General features: G+C 48.7%; 1 protein-coding gene across 1 annotated transcript in view; it reads left to right on the forward strand.

Annotated features, from left to right (window-relative positions):
* PTPN23 (protein tyrosine phosphatase non-receptor type 23) overlaps nucleotides 1-24,657 on the forward strand; it is a 599,643-nt gene that overhangs the window by 533,797 nt on the left and 41,189 nt on the right. The window contains exons 23-24 of the mRNA XM_086941008.1: nucleotides 6,907-7,045; nucleotides 10,424-10,537. Of these exons, the coding sequence (XP_086797134.1) occupies nucleotides 6,907-7,045; nucleotides 10,424-10,537 (253 nt within the window). The remainder of the gene's footprint in view (nucleotides 1-6,906; nucleotides 7,046-10,423; nucleotides 10,538-24,657) is intronic.

The following is a 24,657-nucleotide window of genomic DNA, read 5'->3' on the forward strand; positions in this document are numbered from 1 at the left end:
GTGTGCAAGGGTGTGATATCCCCTCTTTAAACTACAGGTTTATTACCATGCAGTGCCGGCAGAATACCAATGTGGGTCATTAACCTGAATGAGGTTTGTGTTTGGGCTCGGGGCACTTTTGGGAGTCATTTGATCCACCCAAAGGAGACCCAGGGCAGAGAACTATGCTGTACATTGTAGAACATAAGCAGTCATCATGGGCCGCGTATAAGATCTGGTCCTGCTCCAAGTTCAGGACATGGACCCGCTCCTGCAAGAAGTTGTCTTTGCAGTCAAAGTCCTTCGTTAAGTCGAAGTTTAAACGAAAAAACAAGAAAACTACTCTGTCCCCCTTCCCCACCACTCTTTATCTATAGAGAAGACGCAAGGGTGTCAGTGACATTTGGTCTCTTTCCCAATCTCCGGTTGTGGAACCGATTCTACAGTTGATTCCGATGTGCCCCCAATTCCCTGGGCCATCAGTGACACCTCAGCAGATCGAGTCCTTTAAGAAAACCAGGATTACTTGCGGCTCTCCCGGTTTCCTGTGGTTCTTTTTTGGCCCTCAAGGACCTGCATGGACTCCAAGTCAGATTACCACCGGCTGATCTGTCCTCAGCTCCGTCTGATACACTTGAACCTCTCATGTGCTCTATGCCAGCTCCAGTGCAGACTTCCATGCTGGCTCTACGACCTGTGTCAATCCTTCCTTCCTTCATCGACGCCAGTGAGGGGGGAGAATCCCGTGTATGTTCCAAAATCTTACCCTGTACCAGCTTCGGCACGACCATGACAGAGATCACATTAGCAGGTCTTTTTAGCCTCTGCAAAACAGTTTTCTCACCAGTTTATGGAAATTCAGAGGCTACTCTAGGGGGGTAGCATACAGGCGCAAGTCTTCCCAGCCCCTGCTGCAGTCATCCCCATCCTTTTGCGGCCGGGAACGTGGCTCTGTAGATGAAAAACTTGTGACCGTGCCCTTACCTTTGACACCCACGTCAAGAGGACCATGAGTTCTAGCTTTTTCATAATTCAAATCTTGAAAAACACTTTCTATCTTATACCAGTTTAACTCAAAGGTTATTGGAATTGCATTTATATAGCGCTTACTATCCCCTAACGAGGCGTCAAAGCACTTTTCGGCGAGGAGCACGCTACTCCGAAACCAAAAAAGAGTAGTGGTGAATTAGTATGGGGAAATATGACATTCAATTGAGTGGTGGGCCTGTGAGGGTTATTTGGGTTGAAAAGGATAGTGGAGGGCTAGAAGAGGGAGGGGTTTGCATTTATTTAGAGCTTGGTACCCCTGATGAGGCATCACAGCACTTTTTGAGGAGTAGTACATACTCCGGAACCCAAATCGGAATAGTGGTGAATTAGCATAGGGAAATATGAAATTAATTTGAGCGGTGGACATGTGAACCTCTTAGTTGGATTGAGAACGATAGTGAAGGGATAGAAGAGGGAAGGATCAAGAAAGGGTTTATTTGGAGTTCATAGCAGCAGGTATGGGATGAGTAGGTACCAAGAGGGCTGAACCCACCAGTCCCTGAACTCCTGCATGCAAAGTGATGTTGGCTAAAAAGCCAGGGCAGGCTTAAACTGCAGGGTATGTTGGCATATTTGAATGACTGCTCTTTGCAGATGTAAATTCCATATTGACAAAAATACGTTGATCAGCTGACAGGGCAAAATAAGAAACTGGATCCTACAGATTAGCCTGGAAATGCTCCAATTGTACTCTTCCAAGATAAAGCCAAAACAAATTCAAAAATTCCACTTTCTCTTTAATCATTTTGTATACCTTGCTACGTCATCTCGCACTAAGGCTTATATTTACTAAGTGTTACGTGGGTGCTCGCACTGCTCTGTGCAGTTGTGTACTGTGAGGGTTACCCAAGCTGTCAAAACACACATAAATAAATACTTTATCCCAGGCTGTGACAAAACCAGGCAACATAGCCATCCCTTCTATAAGCCTACAACAAAAATAATTTGACAGTCCTCTGAGGCCAGTATCTGCTCCCAGTGTTAGTGTAACTGGAGAGGCCAGGCTCTGCACACAGTGTGACAGAAGAGAGACCAAGAGGCACATTTTGTAAACTTTCACGCAACACAAAATAACCAGCAAAGTTGCTGTGCTGTGTTGCGTGAAAGGGAGAAAGCAGAAATGGTCCACATTTACAAAGGTATCGTGCATTTCTGCTCTCTCCCTACACAGGCGCACTGTGTGCAGCTCGCGCCAGCACAGGCACCCCTGCATCATACTTCAAGGGTGCCTGCATAACAGACAGGACTATTTTTGTGCAGGAAGGGACAAGGGGCATTTTTCTTTGTGTGTCAAAGAAAATAACGAGAAGAAATACAGATATTTCTTCTCGTATTGCCCCACTTGAGAAGCTCAAGAATTTTTATGCAAACTCAGGAGTTTAGGACTCCATACTCTCCATGCCCAATCCGGAGCCACAAGAATGACTTGGGCCCGCTCATTCCTGATCTTCTTGAGAACTCTAGGCAGGAGTGGTACTGGCGTAAAGGAGGGCCTGAGCTCCACTCGAGACGAAAAGTATCTCTGAGCGCGAATAGCCTTGGAACTTACAACACACAGAACTGCTAACATTGCACATTCTGAGCTGTGGTGAATAGATCTAACCTGGGTTTTACCCAATCACTGAAGAGACCTTGCACCACCTTTGGATGGAGGCACCATTCAGGGTTGGCTAGGCATCGATGGCTGAGTTAATCTGCTCTGGCATTCAGAGAACCTGCCAGATGCTGAACCACAAGGAATATGTCCTGCTGTTCCAACCATATCCAAAGACGCAGGGCACTTGGAACAAGGTCCACAACCCTATCCCTCACTATTTGTTCCAATACCACATGGTATTGGTTAATTACTTCACACCTTGACTATTGCAGTGCATTATATCTTAAAATAAACAAGTCATCACTTAACAAATTGCAGGTCATCCAAAATGAAGCAGCTCCCCTAATACTGGATGTACCTAAACGCGTTTGAGTCATGGAAGGGATACACTCCCTGCACTGGTTGCCAGTCAGGAAGCGGGTGACCTTTGAAGCGCTCTGTATTGCACTTCTGGCCATGCACTTACAGGGGCTACCTCCCCTGAGGACAGCGTTTAGTTGGTTTTCCCCAAAGGGACCTCTTAGATCTTCCTTTCTTAGGAAGGTGAACATTCTGAGATTCAAGAAAGCCAGGTGGGGCGGTCACTCCTTTTCTGTATAAGCGGGCAGACTGTGAAGCACATTGCCCACCCTCATTGCAAGCTTAAACTCTTATGTGGCTTTCCGCAAGCAAATGAAAACATGGCTATTTTCCCTTCCATAATTGTAGCGTTATGATCTTTTCTAGCTTTTTTCCTCGCCGGTGGTAGCACTTTGACACCTATGGGCATAATGTGCGTTATCAATTTAAAATGCAAATGCAAACACGCAGGTAACCAAGGGCTTCAGTCCTCCCAGTCCCCATTCCCTGCTTCAGCAGCTACCCAAAGCGCTTTAGCTTGCCATCATTGAAGCACGACCACCCATTAAGAGGATTTCGGAATCGGAAACAGGGATGGGTTTTTACCCTTGCTACTTATTTGTGCTGAAAAAGGTTGAAGGCTTTTGGCCGATCTTAGATTTTCGCCTTCTGAACGTCTTCCTGCCGAAGGACTCATTCGAAATGCTCACACTGGCCCAGATTGTTTGCCTTGGAATTGAGAGTTTGTATGGTATCCTTGGACCTACAGGATTTTCATACATCCGTCCTAAAAAACCCACAGACTTGATCAGCAGTTGAAGGTAGACTAAGAGCATTTTCAGTTTATATTTCTCCCCTTCGGCTTCACCAGTGCCCCATGGGTGTTCACAACAGTGTTGAATGTGGTCATTGTCCATCTCCAAATGTTTTGGATATACCAGTTTTCCTTTACCTCGATGACTTTTTTAAAAGGTTGGATCGCCACAGTCAGTCGTAGACTGCCTCCAGATGGCGGCGAAGCTCCTAACATAGTCTTGGTTGTTGATCAACAAGCTGAAGTTGCACCGGACTCCTTAGCAGAGGCTTCATTTCTTCCACTGTGTTTTCAAGGGATGGGCTAGTTTCACTATTCACTGCTTATAATTAAAAGTGGAGATCCCTCGAGGAGAAGGGAAAACTGCTTCTGTAGGAGAATCTCTATTGAAATAAAAAACAGCCATCTATTCTCCCCAGTGTAAGTAAAGAGGGGTTGATTGCTGTGAGAAGTTGGCCTGATATATGATGTTTCCAATTCTGGACCACCTTGTATCAGCTCAAACAATCCCTTATGGTGTCTGGTTGTAAGTCAACCTTATAGACAAGCTATCCTAATGGTAGCATGGACTAAGCAGCCTTAAAGTCTTAACTCAAGAGGTCGTGTTAAGCGAGCTGTTTTACCAATCACAATCCTGTAATATCAAATGAAAGGACACCACACAAGTATATATTATAAAAATATATGTATTTATTACTAGAATAATCCTCAGTACTCTTTATGAGTAAAGAAGCACAAGCGTTTAAACAAAAGCACAGTATAACATATGAAAGTTGCACAACTATGGATGAGGGCGGGTGGCCACTCAAACCATATATTAAGAAAGTGGTATAAGAGATACCAATCGAACAGTGCTTAGGCCTAGGGCCTAGGGAATCGCTGGGAGCAGTCGGGACTAGCAATGCTGAAGTCGGGTGCAGCGCTTAAAGCACAGGCATGCACCAATGTAAAGTCAATGGTGCGTAAAAGTTATAAAGTTACAGTTTAAGGATACTTCCGCTCAACCTAGAAGGACGAAACTTAAGACACATACACTAGAGGTGTGTACCAGTGTGCGAACACCGGCGTTGCTGAGTTACCTCACCCACAGGAAGCGGGTGCACAGGTGCGAAGTAGTGTCGGGTTTTGTCACGCAGGTTGCTGGTGCTTGGAGCTGAAGATGCTGCAGGCGTCGAGACGAGAAGTGTCCGGTGTGATCCAAGGGTGGATCGAAGTTAAAGATGATCTGAAAGCAGAGGGGACAGAGTCTGGGTCACTTAGCAGTGACCAGGGTGGAACCAGAAGGAACCAGGCAATGTCGGGCGCTTTCAGGTCGCTGACGGGTCGCTTCTCTCCACTGCCACGTGGACTCTGGGGCACCGAGGATGTCCAGGAGTGGACCACGAGCTGTCCCACGCAAGCTCTCGTGTCGGCTTCCGGATTGGAGCAAACAACCCTTGGCAAGGGCAACCCACGCAGGATTCGAAGATGGCGCTGCACTCGGACCAAGAGGGTCATAGCGGGTGCTCCTTTTCAGAGGAGCGGGTGCAAGTCTGGAGCAACCAGAATCACAAGTTGTGTTTCAAGGTTCGTCGGCACAGGGGCCACAAGCCAACGGGCAAGTGACCGGGCCAACGCGTCGAGCCAAAAGAAGCAGAAGGGCCCCACGCAGCACTCGGTGAGTGTAGAGGGGTGAGCTTCGGTGCAAAAGTGGCTCAGGGCTGGGGCTTCTCAAACCCCGTTGTACAGCTTCGAGGGTCACTCGTGGGCTGCACGGTCAGCGTCTCGTGGTCTTTCCAAGATGGTGGGCCCCACGCTTCAGGTCGCCTCCACGGGTCTCAGCTCTGCAGGGACTGTGGATCGGGCTGTTAGAAGGCAGGCAAGCTTGATCTTGTCGAACTCTGTCGCTCGAGTTCCGGCGGGAACTGCAACAAAGCAAACGTTGAGGTTCTGGATGGTGCCTGTTTGCACAGGGTGGTCACTCTTTGACCACAAGGGAGATTCTTCAGTCTTCTATGTCGAGTAGGATGTCGAAGGTTCCAGAGTTTCGTTTCATAAGTTTCAGTCAGGATAACTAAGTCGAAAACCAGCTAAACACAAGGCAAAAAAATCTGGGGTAACCATAGTCGGGTATCCACCTTCCTACAATTGCATTTTAAGCAATATCTTAAGCTTCTGTACAAAACAAATTGAAGCAATTTACAGAAGAGTGCATGAAGTGATGTGTAGAGTATGCTTCCTTAAAGGAGCGATGTCAGGTTACAGCCTTAGTAAACTGCAACCTGTCTAGCCAAGTTACCACCTATTACTGTCACTGTATCTATAAATACGGGTTGGTTGAAGTTTTTCTTGTCACTTTTGTTAAACTAATACCATTTTGACTGTCTATTAAGTTTATTTTAAAGAAAATTAAGAACATAGTCAAATACATACTACAGATAGACCGGCAAATTTATCTTTAGAAAAGCCATTAAAAAAGTCTTTATATATCTTTTGTAAAAACAAAAATAAGTGTGTCTGGAGCATTTGGATTATCTAGTGTTTATGAATTCAGTGGAGATGCTCCTGAAGGAGAACTAAAATTACAGTATAGTAATTGCTCTTTTTTTAATTAATGTTATTAGTTATCAACATTAATGCTTTATTAGTACTCTATATATCAAGTCTTGGTTTCATCACTGGCATATATTCTTACAGTCTCAATTTAACTATAATGAACTATATGCTTAGATATCTTGTTACTCTTCACCATCCAATTTGCCTAGTTCAATATCTTGTCTTTCTTTTCTAACTCATTTGTGATAGTGGTGTCTTCCAACTCTGAATATTCCCTTGCCCCCACGCACATTTCTCATGTTTCTGTAATTAAATATCAAAAGAATCACTGATATTGCTTTGTGATAGTGAACTAATATTAGCAGAGCATTTCCTTAAAAGTGGTGTCAGTGCATCTCTGAATATGAAGACATACATTCCCCTATTTGACTAGTTGATTGATCAGATAGTGTTTATTTCTGTTCAGCCTTGGTTTTGTAGCTTTTTTTTAAAAAGGTTTGATTTTTGATGAGCCGGGATAATGCACACTTGGTAGGTAAAGTCTTTTCAGCTGCTTGTTTTGCCATCTGATATGTTTTTATTTTTCTCGCAGCTCTGGGGTTGGGCGAACAGGTGCCTTCTGTTTGATGTATGCGGCAATGCAAGAGGTGGAGGCTGGCAACGGAATTCCTGACCTAGCTCAGCTGGTAAAGCGCATGAGGCAGCAAAGGAAACACATGCTGCAGGAGAAGGTACGGTCTGATAAGCTTTTTCATTACATTTTAGTTCTGTCGTTCTTGCCCAGATTTTGCCATACTAATGACACCTTTGTTAGAGTTCCTTTTACTCTTTCTGTGTTTTGGCTGTGTATGTTGTCTGTGACATGAGAAATATTGTACGAGTTTAAAAAATATTAACATTTTCTAGACATGAGTTGTCCTGCGACTCTGTTCGAGAGCTCCAAACAAACAACTTGGTCGTAATATTCAAAATGAATGAGAACGTTCTCATTACCTAACATATGGTCTCCTCTAGGGCCCCCAGGTCCTCCACCAGGCAAAGTAATGCAATCGCTTTCAGAATTATCTACTAACAGAATATGTCTGCTAAACAGAGGCTGCCATTCCTTATTTATCTGATTTGTATTTCCTTAACACAAATGTGAAATATCTAGACTAAACATTGGGTGAAGGATGGAACAAGATAATAGAACCCAGGGCTTTGCATTCAAGCTGTCAAGTTGCAGGCTTGATGATCGATTCTAACAAAAGGTGAGGAGCTGTATCCAAATTTTTTATAGTGATCTTAAAATGATACTTCTAATTATTTATAGGTCGGGTGTGGGTGCGGAAGTCATCAGTGTACGTTTGCAATTATACTTGTAGTTGGGCTGGGAGCTACCCATAATTGAAGAGAAGCGACGAGAAGGCAGATCCTAAGATGACTGGTGGTCCTTGTTTGCCTATATAGTTTCCTTCCCCTGCCTGGTCGGAGTCTAAGTCTTGCACCCCACTCCCACCCCCATGCCCCCCAACACACACTTCCCTTGTTGGGCTTTGCGAAATTTGACTGGAATACATCGAGCTGAGGATTGAATAAAGCCAGAGTATCTGGGCCCCATCAAAAGTAATGTTAAAAATGCATCTTTGAACGCTGTAGACAGTTAAGGATACTTCTGGGATAAAGGCTAGCAAAACATTAATTTCAATTCTTGTTATTCTCTCTCACTCATCTCGAACAACTTTGTAGTTATGGCAAGAACAGAGGAGTGGGAAAACATCTTAATTTGAGTAACTTACAGAAGAAGGTATGCTTTCTCTATGATATGGGATCTAAAGACAGATTTCCTTCAGCTCTTTATCTGGCATTTTCACACAATAGCCAAGTCTTGCAGCAACAAGCATTGATATGCACATGTTGACTGAAAAAGGTCCAGTTAATAATGTGCTCTTGTTAGTGCTGAGTAAGTAAATCATCTTAAGGCATATAACTAAATGCAGTCTAACCCCATGTTGATTGCCAGAAAGTAATGGAAGTCATACTTTCATTTAGTGGTTTCACCTTCTGAGGACGTTCCAGGCTTTCTTACTATTGGTTAAATTGACCCATACTACTGAGGAAACTCAGCTAGACAAAATAGCTTGCCTTTTGTGGAGAGAGCTCTTGAAGGTATCTATGGCACTCTGTTAGTGGGCACAAGAGTACACCATTTTAACCCTGACTGCCAGCCCCTCACTTGTGCTTTGTTTAATGAATATTGGCAAAGCCAAAGTAAGCCTTGAGTTGAAAGTCCCCGAAACAGAAGATGTGTTGTTCTGATACTGTGTTTACTAATGTTCGAGGCATGTGGGCTCCTGAATTCATATCTGTGCATAGATCGCCGCCTATTGTTGGGTCCGGATGATTGCACATTGTTGTCATGGAAGAGTCTTCGAAGTATCACAAGATAGGTGGCTCCTCCCCTGGACCACAGTGCGCATGGGCATCCACTCCATCCTCAGATTGTTTTTTTCCGCCATTGGGTTTGGATGCATATATGTTAACTCAAGTTCGGAATCGATAAAAAACTTTCTTTTTGGCCAAAAGGCCTTTAGTATATCGTCGGTATTGTCTTGCAGTGGTATCTTGCCTCTGTGTTTCCAGAGACAATAGGCAATGCCTGTCATGTGGACACAAGGATTTCTCGTCTGTCCCCCCCAAAGGCCCCAGAGACCTGATCCGACAGTAATACAATGGTTGGGGGGGAGAAAAAAAACTTGGCTGCCTAAAATCCGTTCACTCTTTTAACATTAGGTCGCATGCAACTGACCATATCAGCAGAGTGAATCTACTTTTCAGCAAAGCCAAACTTTACAGTAGCTTATGAATTTGCTATGCGACATCACTTCTTAACCAAATTGTATGCTGCTAATCAAACGCTTCATCTCCATGTGCCTCAGGCCAGGTTCTAAGGGGAACCGTATCCTATAGGTAAATAACTGTACATGGTGAGGTGTTTCGAAGCAACAGGGTAAATATGCAACAGTCACATATTATGCCACAGTTGCTTGTATAGAACCCGTCTGTCACTTGTGTTCTCCATTATAATTTTTGAGATGTAGGTTGTGTTGCAACACAATTCTAGGTTTTCTAGAATGTGTTGTCACAAATTTCTGGGCCAACTAAATGTGAGACCAGTATTGGGTGAAGTTTGATGTTTAAGCTTAATTTCATGTTGAGGAAGAAGACTTGTGAAAAGGGGGGCATACCAAGACTTCTGTGTCTGTAGGTATTATCTTAATGATGAGAGGATACCTGCACAGAAAAGGAATTTTTGTTACAGAAAGGGTTTGCCAGAGTCAGAAAAGGATATTGCAAGGAGCAAGCAGAGGTAAAACCATGTCGGTGGGATTTGACGGTGCTACGCGCATGTGGTGATGGGTTGGTCTTTGACACTGCAGTGGATAAATAAAAAATGTGATGCTTTAGGGGCAAAGTGGTGTGTTCATAGTAAAAATTACATAGCTAAAGTGGCTTTGCAAAGAAAGCGTTGGTTTGCGTGAGAAAGGCCAAAGTCTGCAGTTGTTACCAACACAGAGAAAAGAAGTTAATCAGAATCAAGAAACATAGCTGCCACCCCACTAGGATGGGAACCACACAAGACATCCATTTCTGGATTAATTCCTTCATCAGTAGAGAGCCACAATTAATTTTGGGGATGCTGGAAATGCTGCTGAAAGCCTTCTCATGTCTCTGTACCATTCACTGGGCTCAGGTGCATCAACACAGGCTAATCAGCTCATTAGCTCAAGGGAACCTTTTCAAACAGAAGGAGGGTGGGAGCACACTGCATTTACCATGATGCACTGGGGCAAATTGAGTGCTTGGGATGTGAGGCAGTGTGCTCCCAGCCTCCTTCTACCTTTTCTACATTGGCTACACACTATTGAAACTCTGTTTCAGCCAGTCAGATATTGGGCCATAGCCACCCTCTGTTAAGGAATCCAATTGCTTTCTCTCCATTTAACATACATGGCATCTTGTCATCAGCATCAAGGGAGCGCCTTAGAATGTTGCTACATTATTTCCTCTGGATCTTCAGACAAGGTATGATGTGGCTGAGGTTCTCAAACTGTGTCTTTCTTTTGCAGCTCCACCTAAAGTATTGCTACGAAGCTGTCCTGGCGCATGCTGAGCAGGTGTTGCAGAGGCATGGAGTCACCACGCCATCCTCAAATAAACCCCCAAACAGTGCTGCACAGAAAGTAAGCATACCATAACCCCCACAATACTCAAAGCAGGAGAGCTGTCTAGTTTAAAGTGTGAGTGAGTGGAGCAGGAGCTAGTAGGGGCCTAAACTTTTGATATAAGTAAGGGCAATGTTATTAAAAATGCATGCATGCATGCTGATTTGATTGCTCAGTTTAATACTTGCACCTTCCTCCCTGATCTCTGCTGTTGATACTAGGAACTTCAGCTCTGTCCTCAATCATAATATGGATTTCATTTATGTTTTTTAAATTGTATATCTTTAGAAGACACAGGTTGGAAGTTAAGCAGACAGCAAATGGGTTATCTAGTAGAAATAGATGTTTGAGAGCTCTTTATGACTCATCACTGACATTTTTTGCATAGCAACAAAAATACAATGTGGCATTCTTTTAAATATATACAATCTTGCCAAACTGCAAAATATTCTATAAATTAATGTAACCCTAATGCTCTGTTAATGAGTAAATCTGAGGGAGAAATGTGTGCATAATCTTTCTGTTTCTGCTATTTCCTACTGTTGAGTTGATTCTTGCTTCCAGAATAGGCAATCCATGTTAACTGAATCTCCACAAGATATGATTTCTATGTCTTTGTTTCTGAAATATTGCCATGATTACATCACTGTGCTTCACAAGATTTTCATTACTATCCTATACTATCCTCAAACATTGAATACCTCTGCACATGTATGATACTAAATGCTGTTTCGGAGCATTCAGTGTTTTATAGCTTAATATGTTTATTTGACTGTTATTCAAATTGAAACTGGTACGATTTTTTTTAAAGGAAGCTAATAAACATATATTAATACTTAGTATCTGAAAGAGACACGTTAGTGATAGATTCCTTACCTTAGAATATCCCCAGGCGTCAGACTGGATCCGGAAATTTTTGCGTAGCAATACCCCTGCGCGCTGGTAGGCGTCGTCTGCGGCTCCGCGTCCGTCGTCGGCGTCGTGAGCGCCGGGATGACGTCGTCGGAGTATATAGACGGCGTCCATGCGCGCTGACGTCAGTTCTTCTTTTTTCCGCGCCAGCTAGCGCAGATCCGGAAGAAGCTCTACCCCCAGTCACTTTTTGACTGAAAACTTTTTTGATCTTTTTGATCCTCTATTTAGTCGATCCTCGACTATCGGTGCCAGGGATGCCCGGGTTCAAGCCTTGCTCGAAGTGCGGCCGACTCATGTCGGTCACGGACCCCCATCGCCGGTGCCTGAAGTGCTTAGGCCTCGACCACGACGATCGAACCTGCTCCGACTGCCGGGCCCTGACGTCGAAGGCTAGGCGGGAGCGGTCCCGCAAGCTTCTCGAGCTGAGGCAGTCGGCCCCGCGCCGCTCCAGGTCCCGGTCCCACGGGAGGTCGAGGGACAGGTCGCGAGGTCGGAGTCATCGACGTTCCGGGAGTGGACACCGATCGTCTGGTTCCAAGTCCTCAGGTAAGAGGCATGAGAGGTCGGAGCGACACCATCGATCCTCCGACCCGCCCCGTCGCTCGCACGATGCGACCGGGGACTCGGGCGACACCGCCCACGCGGCTCCGCGGGAGTCGCAAGCGTCGCCGCCTGCCCCACACCTTCGGGTCCCTGGGCACGGCGCGTCGCAGGAGGAGGTCGAGAGGTACCTCATGGCCATGAGGGCCCTCCCTCCTCAGTCGGTTCCCGTGGCGCCTTCGGGCCGATCGGCTCCGTCTGGAGGTCCTTCCGGGTCGGGCGCTTCGGCCCCGACGACGTCGGGTACTTCGGGCCCGGCGCCGCTGGCGACTTCGGTCCCGGCGCCGCACGACCTCGCTGGATCCGGCTCCGGATCCGGGACCTCGCCGGTCGACCTTACGACCTCGCCGGCGCCGTCCCTTCAGGTGTCGTCCCCGGCGGCCGATGTGGTTGCCGCCCCCAATGCTTCCTACGGTCCTCCTCAGGAGTCGGAGGGGCGCCGCTGGGCGCCGATTCCGTCGGCCTTCGGAGAGTTCTATCTCCACGAGGAGGCCCTGGCTGTTAATCCTGGTCTCCAGGAGCCAGGTGACGAGGAGCAATGGGAGGGGTCCGAGGACCCTCTGGCACGTGATTGCCAGTCGAATCAGGACTGGACATATGAGCTTGGGGAGGCCAGTGGTATTGACACCTCGCCAGACACTGGATTTACGTCGCCCCCGACTGTGGCTTCGGAGGCGGGTTCTGCTTACAGTGTAGTGTTGACGAAGGCAGCTAAGGCCTTAAACCTTCAGCTCCCCGTCGCGGCCGTGAGGACTAATCTCCTCACTGAGGTCCTCAAACAGCAGTCCGGCTCCGCAGAGCCCCTCCTGCCGTTCAACGAGGCCTTGTGTGACGTTCTTCTGGGCACTTGGTCCAAGCCCGCCACAGGCCCCCCTGTGGACAGGAACGTGGCCAGACGCTACCGCCCGGCACCGGGCGACCCTTGCTTTTTGTCCACCCACCCCACCCCCGAGAGTCTGGTCATCCAGGCCTCCAACTCCCAGACCGCATTCCCGTCGGCCCCGCCCGACAGGGAATCCAAGAGATATGAGCAGTTCGGGAAGAAGGTCTTCTCGTCTGTGAGCCTAGGGCTACGGTCAGTGAACACCAACTGTCTCTTGGGCCGCTACACCCACACTCTGTGGGACACGGTTGCGGAGGTGCTGCCACAATGCCCTGAGGAGGTCAGGGCTAAACTCAGCCAAACCCTTGCGGACGGCCGAGATGCGGCACGTTTTTCTATTCGGTGTGGGCTGGATACCACGGACTCACTGGGCAGGGCGATGGCAACGACGGTGGCGGTTCGACGCCACGCCTGGTTGAGGTCCGCCAACTTCTCGGCCGATGTCCAGGCCACCCTCCTGGATATGCCGTTTGATGGCCGTCGCCTCTTCGGCGACAAGGCAGACCATGCGCTGGAACGTTTCAAGGACTCCAGGGCCACGGCCAAGTCCTTGGGCCTTACGGCCCCACGCCAGCAATCGGGTGCCTTTCGCTCCTTTCGTGGCCACGGAAGGGGCGCCCCACCACGGACCGCCAGCCACACGCCGCAAAATATCCAGCAGCGCGGTGGCGGACGTGGGAACCGCCGCGGCGGTGGTCGGGGTCAGCGGCGAGGCCAGTCCACACCTCCCTCAGCAGCCCCTGCCTCAAAACCTTCCTAGTCCGAGTTTTCAGGCCCATGTGACTCCTGTGGGAGGCAGGGTTCGCCATCACCTCTCCCACTGGCATACAGTCACTTCGGACAGGTGGGTGCTGCAAATTGTCCGAAGGGGTTTCTCCCTCCCCTTCGAGTCTTCCCCTCCACCCATGCCACCTCAATACCACCGTGTGTCGGGGGATCACTTGCAACTTCTGCAAGAGGAAGTTTCGGCCCTCTTGGCCAAGAGGGCCATCGAGCGCGTTCCTGGGCCAGAAGTAGGACGTGGCTGTTACTCCCACTACTTTCTGGTACCCAAGAAGGGCAAAGGGGGCCTACGCCCTATCTTGGATCTGCGGAACGTCAACGGCTTCCTCCGGACGGAGAAGTTCAAGATGCTCACTTTGGCTCAGGTCCTGGCTGCCCTGGACCCAGGAGACTGGATGGTAGCGTTGGACTTGCAGGACGCCTATTTCCACATCCCCGTCCTGCCGGCCCACCGGCGTTACCTGCGGTTCACGGTAGGCCTAGAGCACTTTCAGTTTACCGTGCTCCCCTTCGGCCTTACCAGCGCCCCACGGGTGTTCACGAAGGTGATGGCGGTGGTCGCAGCCCATCTGCGCAGGCAAGGGGTGTCAGTCTTCCCCTACCTCGACGACTGGTTGTTGAAGGCGGGCTCGCCCCAGACAGTCGTCAGCCACCTCCAGACTACGGCCGACCTCCTGCACTTGCTGGGGTTCTCCATCAATGTGCCGAAGTCACACCTGTGTCCCTCTCAGAAGCTCCTTTTCATCGGAGCGGTTCTCGACTCGGCGCAGTTTCGGGTTTACCCACCCGAGCAGCGGGTTCGGGATATTCAGGCTCTGATTCCTGTCTTCAGACCGTTATCCCGGGTCTCGGTCAGGTTGACGCTGCGGCTTCTGGGACTGATGGCCTCCTGCATCCTTCTGGTGCGTCACGCCAGGTGGCGGATGCGGGCTCTGCAGTGGGACCTGAAGTTTCAGTGGGCCCAGCATCAGGGCAACCTGTCCGATCATGTCCTGATCTCGGAGGGCACTGCGAAACAACTGCAGTGGTGGCTCACGGACCGCGACTGGGTCAGTGGCAGACCCCTCTCTCTACCCCAGCCGGAGCACGTAGTTGTGACGGACGCGTCCCTCCAGGGCTGGGGAGGCCACATGGGAGAGGCGGAGATCAGAGGCCTCTGGTCTCCGGCGGAGTCCCGGCTCCACATCAACCTTCTGGAGCTGCGGGCGATTCGTCTTGCACTGAAGGCATTCCTCCCCTCTGTCAGGGGGAGCGTGGTGCAAGTGTTCACCGACAACACCACCGCCATGTGGTACTGCAACAAACAGGGCGGTGTGGGGTCGTGGACCCTTTGCCAGGAGGCTCTGCGCCTCTGGCAGTGGCTGGAACATCAGGGCGTGACCCTGGTGGTTCAACACCTGGCAGGCTCTCTGAATGCCAGGGCGGACGAACTCAGCCGCCGGTGCATGATGGATCACGAATGGCGTCTGAACTCGGACGTGGCGCAAGGTCTCTTTCGACAGTGGGGAGAGCCTTGGTTAGATCTATTCCCCACAGAAGAGAACGCGCAATGTCAGCAGTTCTGCGCGTTGGAGTTTCCAAGGCGGCACTCGCTCGGAGACGCTTTTCGTCGCGAGTGGAGCTGCGGTCTGTTGTACGCCTTTCCGCCTATACCACTTCTGCCCAGAGTGCTGAAGAAGATCAGGCGCGACCGGGCCCAGGTCGTCCTTGTGGCTCCGGACTGGGCACGAAGATACTGGTATCCCGAGCTACTCAGCATGTCAGTCGATCCCCCGATTCGTCTGCCTCTTCGGGAGGACCTTCTGTCGCAGCAGCAGGGGACGGTCCTGCACCCGAACCTGTCCAGTCTCCACCTACAAGCTTGGAGATTGAGCGGCGGCAGTTGAGGCCATTTGACTTGCCTCCCGAAGTCTGTGACATCATTCTGGCAGCCAGGCGTCCCTCCACGAAGTCGGTATACGCCTGCCGGTGGAACAAATTTGTGGCATGGTGCGCAGCAAAGGCTGTGGATCCCCTCTCTGCACCCCTTTCGGAAGTGCTGCTCTTTCTTCTTTCCCTTGCCCAGCAGGGCTCTGCTCTGGGCACTCTTAAGGGGTACCTTTCTGCTCTTTCAGCCTTCTTGAGGCTACCAGATCAGCCTTCTTTATTCAAGTCCCCTATTGTGAGTAGATTTCTGAAGGGCATCACGCACATGTTTCCTCCTGTTCCCTTCGTGATGCCCCAGTGGGACTTGAATCTGGTTCTCACCTATCTGATGTGTGCTCCCTTTGAGCCACTTCATAACTGCCCTCTTCGTCTCCTTACTCTAAAGACGGCCTTCCTGGTTGCCATCACCTCTGCCAGGAGGGTGAGTGAGCTCCAGGCTCTTTCTTCTTCTCCACCTTTCCTGTCTGTTCATCCTGATAAGGTGGTGTTGCGTACACGACCTTCCTTTCTGCCCAAGGTTGTCACGGCCTTCCACATCGGGCAGTCCATCACCTTGCCCACCTTCTTTCCGCCTCCGCATCCCTCGAAAGAGGAGGAGAGGCTCCACCGTCTGGATCCAAAACGTGCGCTCTCCTACTACCTAGACCGCACTCGCCAATTCCGGGTGGATGACCAACTCTTCGTTGGTTACGTGGGCGCGAAGAAGGGAAAGGCTGTACACAAGAGGACCATCTCCAGGTGGATCATCTTGTGCATCCAAGCATGCTACTCCATGGCGAGGAAGGAGCCCCCGGCTGGATTGCGGGCTCACTCCACTCGGGCCACGGCAACGACAACTGCCCTGGGCCGCGGTGTCCCCCTGCAGGACATCTGTCAGGCAGCCACGTGGGCCTCGCTGCACACGTTCGCAAGACACTACTGCCTGGACAGTCAAGTCCGGAGGGATGGCTTCTTTGGCCGTTCCGTCCTCCAGGACTTTCTGGTGTGATATTGGTTTGCAGACCCACCACCGGGGTTGGTATTGCTGGGGTATCTATTCTAAGGTAAGGAATCTATCACTAACGTGTCTCTTTCAGATGCACAAGTTACTACTTGTGTAACGATATATCTGTAAGAGACATTAGTTAGTGATAGATTCCTTACCGCCCTCCCATCCTCCCCGTTCTGCGAACCGATATTTAGGGTTAAGGTCATCCCCTTTCAGGGCCCTAGTTTCATGGCACCAGTGTTAGTTCTATCATGGCTCTGCGTATCTGGCGCGGAAAAGCTGTGTTATCAGAACTGACGTCAGCGCGCATGGGCGCCGTCTATATACTCCGACGACGTCATCCCGGCGCTCACGACGCCGACGACGGACGCGGAGCCGCAGACGACGCCTACCAGCGCGCAGGGGTATTGCTACGCAAAAATTTCCGGATCCAGTCTGACGCCTGGGGATATTCTAAGGTAAGGAATCTATCACTAACTAATGTCTCTTACAGATATATCGTTACACAAGTAGTAACTTGTGCTTCACGAATCCTCCAGTAAAACCCCTTTCCATATTCAGTAGGGCTTGTTTTCATACATTAAACAAGCAACTTATTACCACTAAGCCCAGATTTTCAATACAGTCTGATCTGGACCAAACCTACATTCATCAATGGCTCAATGAGGCTTTAGGTATTATCTTGCACCTATCACCAAACTTTCCGGCAGAACTCATCCTCCGGCTCCATGGTTCACTGACATACTCCGATCAGAAAAAAAGCATTGTAAAATCTTAGACATTGGAGTAAAAGTTATGAGAAGAGGCTAAATCTGACAATGTGGTGGACTTAACTGCATGCGCGCTAGCGGTTTTCCCGCTGCGCGCTGCGATTTTGAAAATCCCACGTTACGTGACCAGGTAAGCTCGTCACACGCGCAGCACAGGTAACGCCCATGACGAGCTGACCTTGTCACGCGCATCGAAGGGGTTAAAAAGATATCATACTCTTTGCAAATCAGGACGTGCCACTTTTTATACTGAACAAATTACCATCGCCTAACACTGCCAGAAAACACTCTTTAAGGTAGTAAAGCAACTATCAGACGCCAGCAGCATCTTTCCTGAAGCAAGTGCGACGAGTTAGATGTTTTTGGCGTGCAAAAGGTGGACGAACTTTACCTACAACCAGCTGAAGAATCTTTGAACATCGACTCCAACTTACATTTGGATCCATCTGCCACTCTCTCAGTGAAGGCAACGTCTCGAGCAATCGAACCGGAAGCTCAGATGCTGTTAAAGTTAGCGCATGGCCACTTATGGATTTTCCATCTTTCTTGATGGCCTTGGACTCCATCAAGTCTGGATCTCCGCTGGACACTCTCCTCCCTGCTAAGCTGAGACTATTGGATGCCTCTGTTCTAAATGTGACTGTAGAGATCCTTAACACCTCACTGAGAGAGGGGATCACACCTCAGAGGTGAAAGCATGGTTCTTTCCCTTAAAAAAAAAAAAGCCAATCTTGATCCCACTTGTTGATCGAACTGCTGCCCTAGCTCCCTTCTCCCAGTTTTTTCCAAAATTTTGGAAAAATTGTTAATGCCCAACTCTCAACCATCAATGAGACCTACTCGCTCCTCCATCGATCACTGTCTGACTTTAGGGCGGTGCACAGCACGGCGCGCAGTACAGAGTCTGCTCTTCTTGGCGTAAATGAAAGTCTCAGGCAGCATTTGATTCGGGAAGCATAGCGGTGCTCATTCTGCTTGATCTGAGCGCAGCCTTCAATACTGTCTCATGCCATTCTGACTGGCAGACTTGAGACACTGGGCCTTTAAGGCTCAGCCTTGACATGACTTGTTTCTTTCCTGAGTTACCACTCCTTTCAGCTCTCTTCCGCCTACATAAGATCCAAAGCCTTTAGCCTTGACCTCTGGTGTTCCACAGGGTTCTATTTTGAGCCCTGTGCTCTCTAACATCTACGTCCAACCATTAGCGGAATTAATAGAGAAATGCAGGCTTACCCTTTTCTCATATGCCGATGACACACAAATCATCTTCTCTCTATCATCGGCTCAGCACCATGATACGTCTTTGCTGAACCTGGGTCTGAGGAACATTTCATTATGGATAAATAAGAACGAGCTTAAACTCAACAGTGATAAAACTGTGGTTTTGGTCTTGGGTAATAACGCCTCCCTCTGGGGCCCCAGACACTGGCCAGACTCTTTAGGACCTAGGGCTTACCCTGTCAACCACAGCAAAAAAATTGGGTTTCATCATTATTGATAAGCTCTCACTGAAACAATATATAATCAAGGTCACGGCCATCTCATTTTCAACCCTTAAATGGCAAAAACAAAATTATCTAGTTAATTCCCTTAGCAGCCCAAAGAACTTTCATTTAGGTGTTGGTCATATCCAGACTGAACTATGGCAATGTCCTGTACCTAGGGGCTGATAAGACCTTGATACTCCGTTTACAGATGGTTCAAAATGCTGTGCTCAGCTACTCTTTCGCTTACCTCCGAGGGCCTCAGTTACCCCCCTATTTCAGGAACTGCACTGGCTCACGGTATCTAAACACATCGGGTTTAAGGCCAATCATGGCCTAGCACCACGATACATTCAGGTACTGGTGACTCCTTACTCACCCACTGAGATCTTCAAGTCAGGCGCTGTTTTCCATACTTGGATTTCGTCTCACCCGTATGAGTGGTCGCTCCTTTACCTATCTAGGCCCCAAACTGTGGAATACTTTGCCTGCCGACTTAAGGAATTGTAATTCCCTACTTGCTTTTCGCAAAAATCTGAAATCTTGGTTATTATAATGACTGATCACGGGACAGCCTATCTGCTTCTACCCACCCGAGAAACCCCTTGGGGTAGCTGTGCGCACTACAAACCTCTTAAGTAATAATTATACCAACAATGCTTGTGTTAAGGCAAAACTTTTGTTTCAATTTATTTGTTTGAGGCAGCTTTAAATGATAAAGAGCCGGGCACAGGGTCACCACCACTTCACTGGAATGCTGCAAAGCAACAGATGGTTGCAATTGGCAAGATGAAAAAGCTTTGGGTAGACCAATAAGGTCAAGCACCTGCCATTGATTGATAGAGAGGTGTGTCCAGTCTTTGGAATCTCCTAGGACTAAGATCCATAGGCAAAGTCTCAGAATGTGCAGGAAAGATCTTAGTAAAACATATAGCAGAAATGGTGAGACTTTATTCCACTCTGGAAGTCTTTATCAAGTTTGAGGGGTGTTAGTAATTCTATAGTGAACATTCTTGTATGTTGAGTGCTACATTTGTTTTCAGTCTATAGATAAATGACAGAAAGGTTTCGGCTAGTAGATCCTGGAGAGTTAACTTGGAACCTGGTTATGCAAAGCTTCAAATTGAGACTTTCGAATATTCCCCAGTTCTCAAACTGAATCCTAAAACTTTTTCAACAGTACCTTGGTGCACTGGTAAGTGGCGCCGTATGGCACTGCACTGATGCTATTCCACTCCGTAAATAACATATGGACTAAATATAGGCACCACTCCTATGTACTGAGGTCTGTTCCATTCTTTTCACGCCATGCAAATCTGGAGCTACCTCTTGTCTCTTTGAGACTCCTGTTACCTCAAAATTTTCACAGTGTGCAAGGGAGATGTTACCTCTCAAAACAGGTTTTAATCCTTGTAGGGACTGACACAAACGTCTGTGACAAACCCTCATCCGGTTTATCTGTGGTGCATGGGGTTTAGTGACGACCACTAATGCCTGCAGTGGATGCGCGTCAGGTATCCAGAGGCGAAACTCTTCATCAACAAGCCCAAGAAGATTCTGTGATTGGGATACTCAGTCGAAAGTTCAGTCCTGTTCCAGAAGTCACAGAAATTGTTCCAGGGGACTGTCTTCATCTTGTTCAAAGTCGTCGGGTAAATTAAAAAAAAACACAAGAAGTCTAAGGGAGACTCTGCCCCTGCCCACCCTCCGCCACGCCTAAACAGATCAAAGAGTTATGCAAGGCCATTCTTGGTCTCTAGGGATCCTTGCCTACTCACTCTGATTCACCTTGGCGACCCATGAAGCCGAGAGGCCCTCAATGTACAATACTGACTGAGGGTTCACCCTTGTGCTGGTTGGACCCATCACAGGGTCATCTCCCACCCCAGTTCCGACTCCTGGGACAATGCCAACTCTATCAACGGCAGAATGTGAGGTACCTATTGTATTGTCTACCCACCCTCCCCCATTAAGCAGCCAAAATGAGTGAGACGTTTGGAAAGAGAGTCTTCTCATCCACCAGGCTGGCGCTTCAATCTGTAAATGCCAGCTGCCTCCTGGGGTGCTAGTCCCACGCTACTTGGGATTCTGTGGCTCCAGTCCTCGTAAGTGTTCCTGGAAATCTTCGACCTGTCCTCGCCAAAGCTATACAGGATGGTCATGATACAGCAAAGTTCACAATTTGCTGTGGCTTGGGCATTACCGATTCAATCAGGTGGGCTATTGGCACAAGTGTCACCATTCGCTGCCACACTTGACTGCGTTGTAATGATTTTTCAGGCAATGTCCAGTTGTCCATCATGGATATGCCATTTCACGGGACTCACTAGTGAGAAAGTGCCTCTTTTGCATGGTATGCCCCCCCCTTTTTTTGCCTGGTTTTGATGTGGTTTCAAATGTAGTGCACAAGTTCCCTGCCAACCAGGTAGCCTGTGCTCCCTCCCTAAAACAAACTCCAAGTTGGTACTTCTTCCCCCTGTAAGTCCCTAGTAAATGGTACCCTGGTTACCTAGGGACTGAGAGCTGAAGAGGGCCCCTTGGTACTCCCCTCACTGGGACAATGCCACTGCCTTTGCAGCTTACATACCCCTGTGAGGGAGAAAACAACAAAGTCGACATGGCATCCTTCCCGAGAGCCATGCCAACTAGTACTGTCTGGCAGCATAGTTAAGTCATTCCTCGAAGGCATATCAGCCCTGAGGCATGGCGCACTATACTACAGGTGAGGGCATCTGTGCATGAGCAGATATGCCCCTACAATATTACGCACCATTTCCTAATATTGTAAGTGCAAGTGAAGCCATAGAGACAACGTGGACTGGGAACTTGACAACTCAAGTTCCACAGCATCATGATGGCTTCACTGAATACAGGAGTATCTGATAGAGACATCTAGCTGCAGATTTCTTAACTTTGAATTCCTCCCAGGTGCTAGACTGGATCCAGAAATTGTTCAGCAGTACCTCTGCGTGTTGGGGGACGTTGACGTTGTCTCCGGATACGATGTCAGTGGAGCCATACAAGTCCCCTCTGGTGCGCGACATCAGTTTTTATTTTTCGGGGCTGCAACACTGAAACGAAGAAGCGGTTCCTCAGGCCTTCTGTTTTTGGCCTACTTCGCAGTCTTTTTGCGTGTGGGAACAATGTGCCTATGCCTTTGGGTTTTAAGACGTGCAAAACCTGTACTCGACAGATGTCGTCTACAGATCTGCATTCCATCTGTAAGTGGTGCTTAGGAAAGCACCACGACTCCGAGGAGTGGGACTCCTGTAAGAGGCTGATGCCTAAGTCCTTGCAGGAAAGGTGAATGAAGTTGCTGACAGCGCAGCTCTCCTGATCGGAGTCTATGCAACATTTTGAGAAGCTGGCTGGGTATATGATACACATTTACGTAAGTATGCACCCTGCACCAATGCAGACAATCATTATGGTGATGTTAGTGGTCTTAGACAACCTTAGAAAGCTCTTTAAGTGGTAGCTTTGGAGAGCAGCCTTCAGGCAGCTTGTTGTACCAGAACATAATCTCATATGTATAGGTTGTGAAAAAGAACCACACAATGTATTTATAAAAATATGTATTTATTATAAGACTCTTGAGATGTACACAACGCACACAATACTTTTCAATAGAAACAGGTAAGTAGCACGAAATACACATTGGTCACCAAGGGGAGACCAAACCATATAGTAAAATAGTGGTATGCGAACCACGACTCGAGTCAAGACTATACCCAGAAGTCGTAGAAGTGCCAGGAACTCAAGGAACCACCCCAGATAAGAAACCAGGAACCCCACGGAGGACGTGTGCAGAGTGGGAACACGACCGCGACTCCATATAAGTCAATGGGTATGTCGCGGTTGCAATTTTAAAGAAGGACCCCTCCCAGTGGACCCTGAAGAAACCTCGTGGAAAGCAGAAGGTTAGAGAGCTACCCCACCTGTGGATACCCTAGGAACCAGGATACCTACAGCAGGGAAGCCGGCTGCATAGGTGTGAAGTGGTGTCTGAAACCACTGTTGCACTCAATGGAGGACTTCAGGAAGATGCCACTGCTGGAGAAGGTAAAAGTGCCTGGTGGATTCAGGATGAGAAGTAATTGCAAGCAGAGGGGACAGAGTCTATACTGCTTGGAAGTGACCAGGAGGCCCGAAAGACGAATGCCCACCAAAGTAGAGTGTTGCAGGAGCGTTGACCGTGACCTTGAAACTGCAGCTGTGCGAACCAGGCAATGCTGTGGAAGACCAGGAGCTATGCAAGAGCTGTCCTACATTGGATGTCGAGAGTTGAGGGGTTGGTGTCCATCCAAAGCAGCAACAAGCCTTTTCAACTGCAACCAATGTGGAAAGTGAAGAAGTTACAGTGTTGGAACCAGCAAGGTCCAGGTGACTCTCCACAAGCAGGGAAGTCAGGGCTGGCCCCGAGCAATCAGGGGAGCCCGCAGAAATCAAAGGAGACCCTCAAGAGGACCCACAGTCTGGAGACACTGGAGTCGCAAGAGGACCTCGAGCAGCTCACCAAAGATGCAGGCCCACAGTGCAAGTGATGCAGTGAGGATGACGAGCTTGGTCACAGGAGATGCTTGAGGTTGGGGCTACTTGGAGCCCGAAGATCTAAGTGGAAAGAAGCCAACAAGCCTTTGCAACTGCAAGTCGATATGGTACACAGGGGTTCGGTTCCTGTAGCTCCCACGAGGGATACTGACCTCAAACTTTGTTGATGACAGGGCAGGCCTCGAGGGATGTGAAGAACCACTACCTGTGTTGCTGAGCCTTTCAGAGTCCGTGGGAACCCAGGATCAGCAAATTGGTCAGATTAATTACGGTGCCTGCAGATGCAGGGAGGTGACTCCTTCACTTCAAGAGAGATTCTTTCAGGTGTCTTGGATGTCCATAGGGCTTGGAAGGTTCCTGTATGAAGCATAGGCACAGACGGTGCAGGAGACTAGTACGGCTACGAGACCAGGAGCAGCAGGAGTCTTCCAAGTTGCAGTCTTGATGCCCAAAGCGAAGTCCAGAGTGCCCAGACGGTCGAAGAAGTGGTGTCTTGAAATGAATGAATCCAGGGACTCATCCTCAGGTAAGCCCTTACGTACCCTAAGGAAAGGGTTGTGCCGATTTAGGGTTCCCTCCCAGGGGAGGGGTCGGACAGTGAGGAGGATACTTCCTTGTCCTTTGTCCAGTTTCGCACCAGAGCAGGAGCCAACGGCTCCCTGAGCTGGTTTGAACTGGAGTAAGCAAGGAGGGCACCAAATGTGCCCTTCAAGCAGATTGAGTGGCGCTGGCAAGCGCTCTCACCAGGCCCCAATACACTAAACCCTGTCTGGGAGGTGGGCACACCTCCCTGTGACAGGATATCCATGTTTTTGCCTTCCCCTGTTCAAGCTGCGCTCAGCAGCAGGAGGGCAGAAACATGTCTCTGTTCGGCTGCCTCCATGTTCTGCTGTCCGGGTCTAGAAGACTGGTACTGAGGGCCTCCTGGAGGAGCTTTACAGTGCATGGAATCATACCTTCCACACCATTTATGGTCGTATGATTCCAACATTTGATACCAAACCTGATGGGATTCGTTTCAGCCAGTTTCGAGATGGTCATCGCATAATGACGTGGTGCCCTTCTATATGTTATATTGCCGTCTCACAACCTGGAGAATGGACTCCATAGCCTTTAGGGGTGTCCTGCTTATGCAGGGGCACCCTCACACTTAGAGCCGAGCACCCTGCCTTCAAGACTGAAAGGCCAGCTCTAGGGGTGACTTATAGGATTTAAGTGCAGTGGCCTTAGATATAGGT

Source organism: Lissotriton vulgaris, chromosome 10 (assembly GCF_964263255.1).
Source record: "Lissotriton vulgaris chromosome 10, aLisVul1.2, whole genome shotgun sequence".
Lineage (NCBI taxonomy): Eukaryota > Metazoa > Chordata > Amphibia > Caudata > Salamandridae > Lissotriton > Lissotriton vulgaris.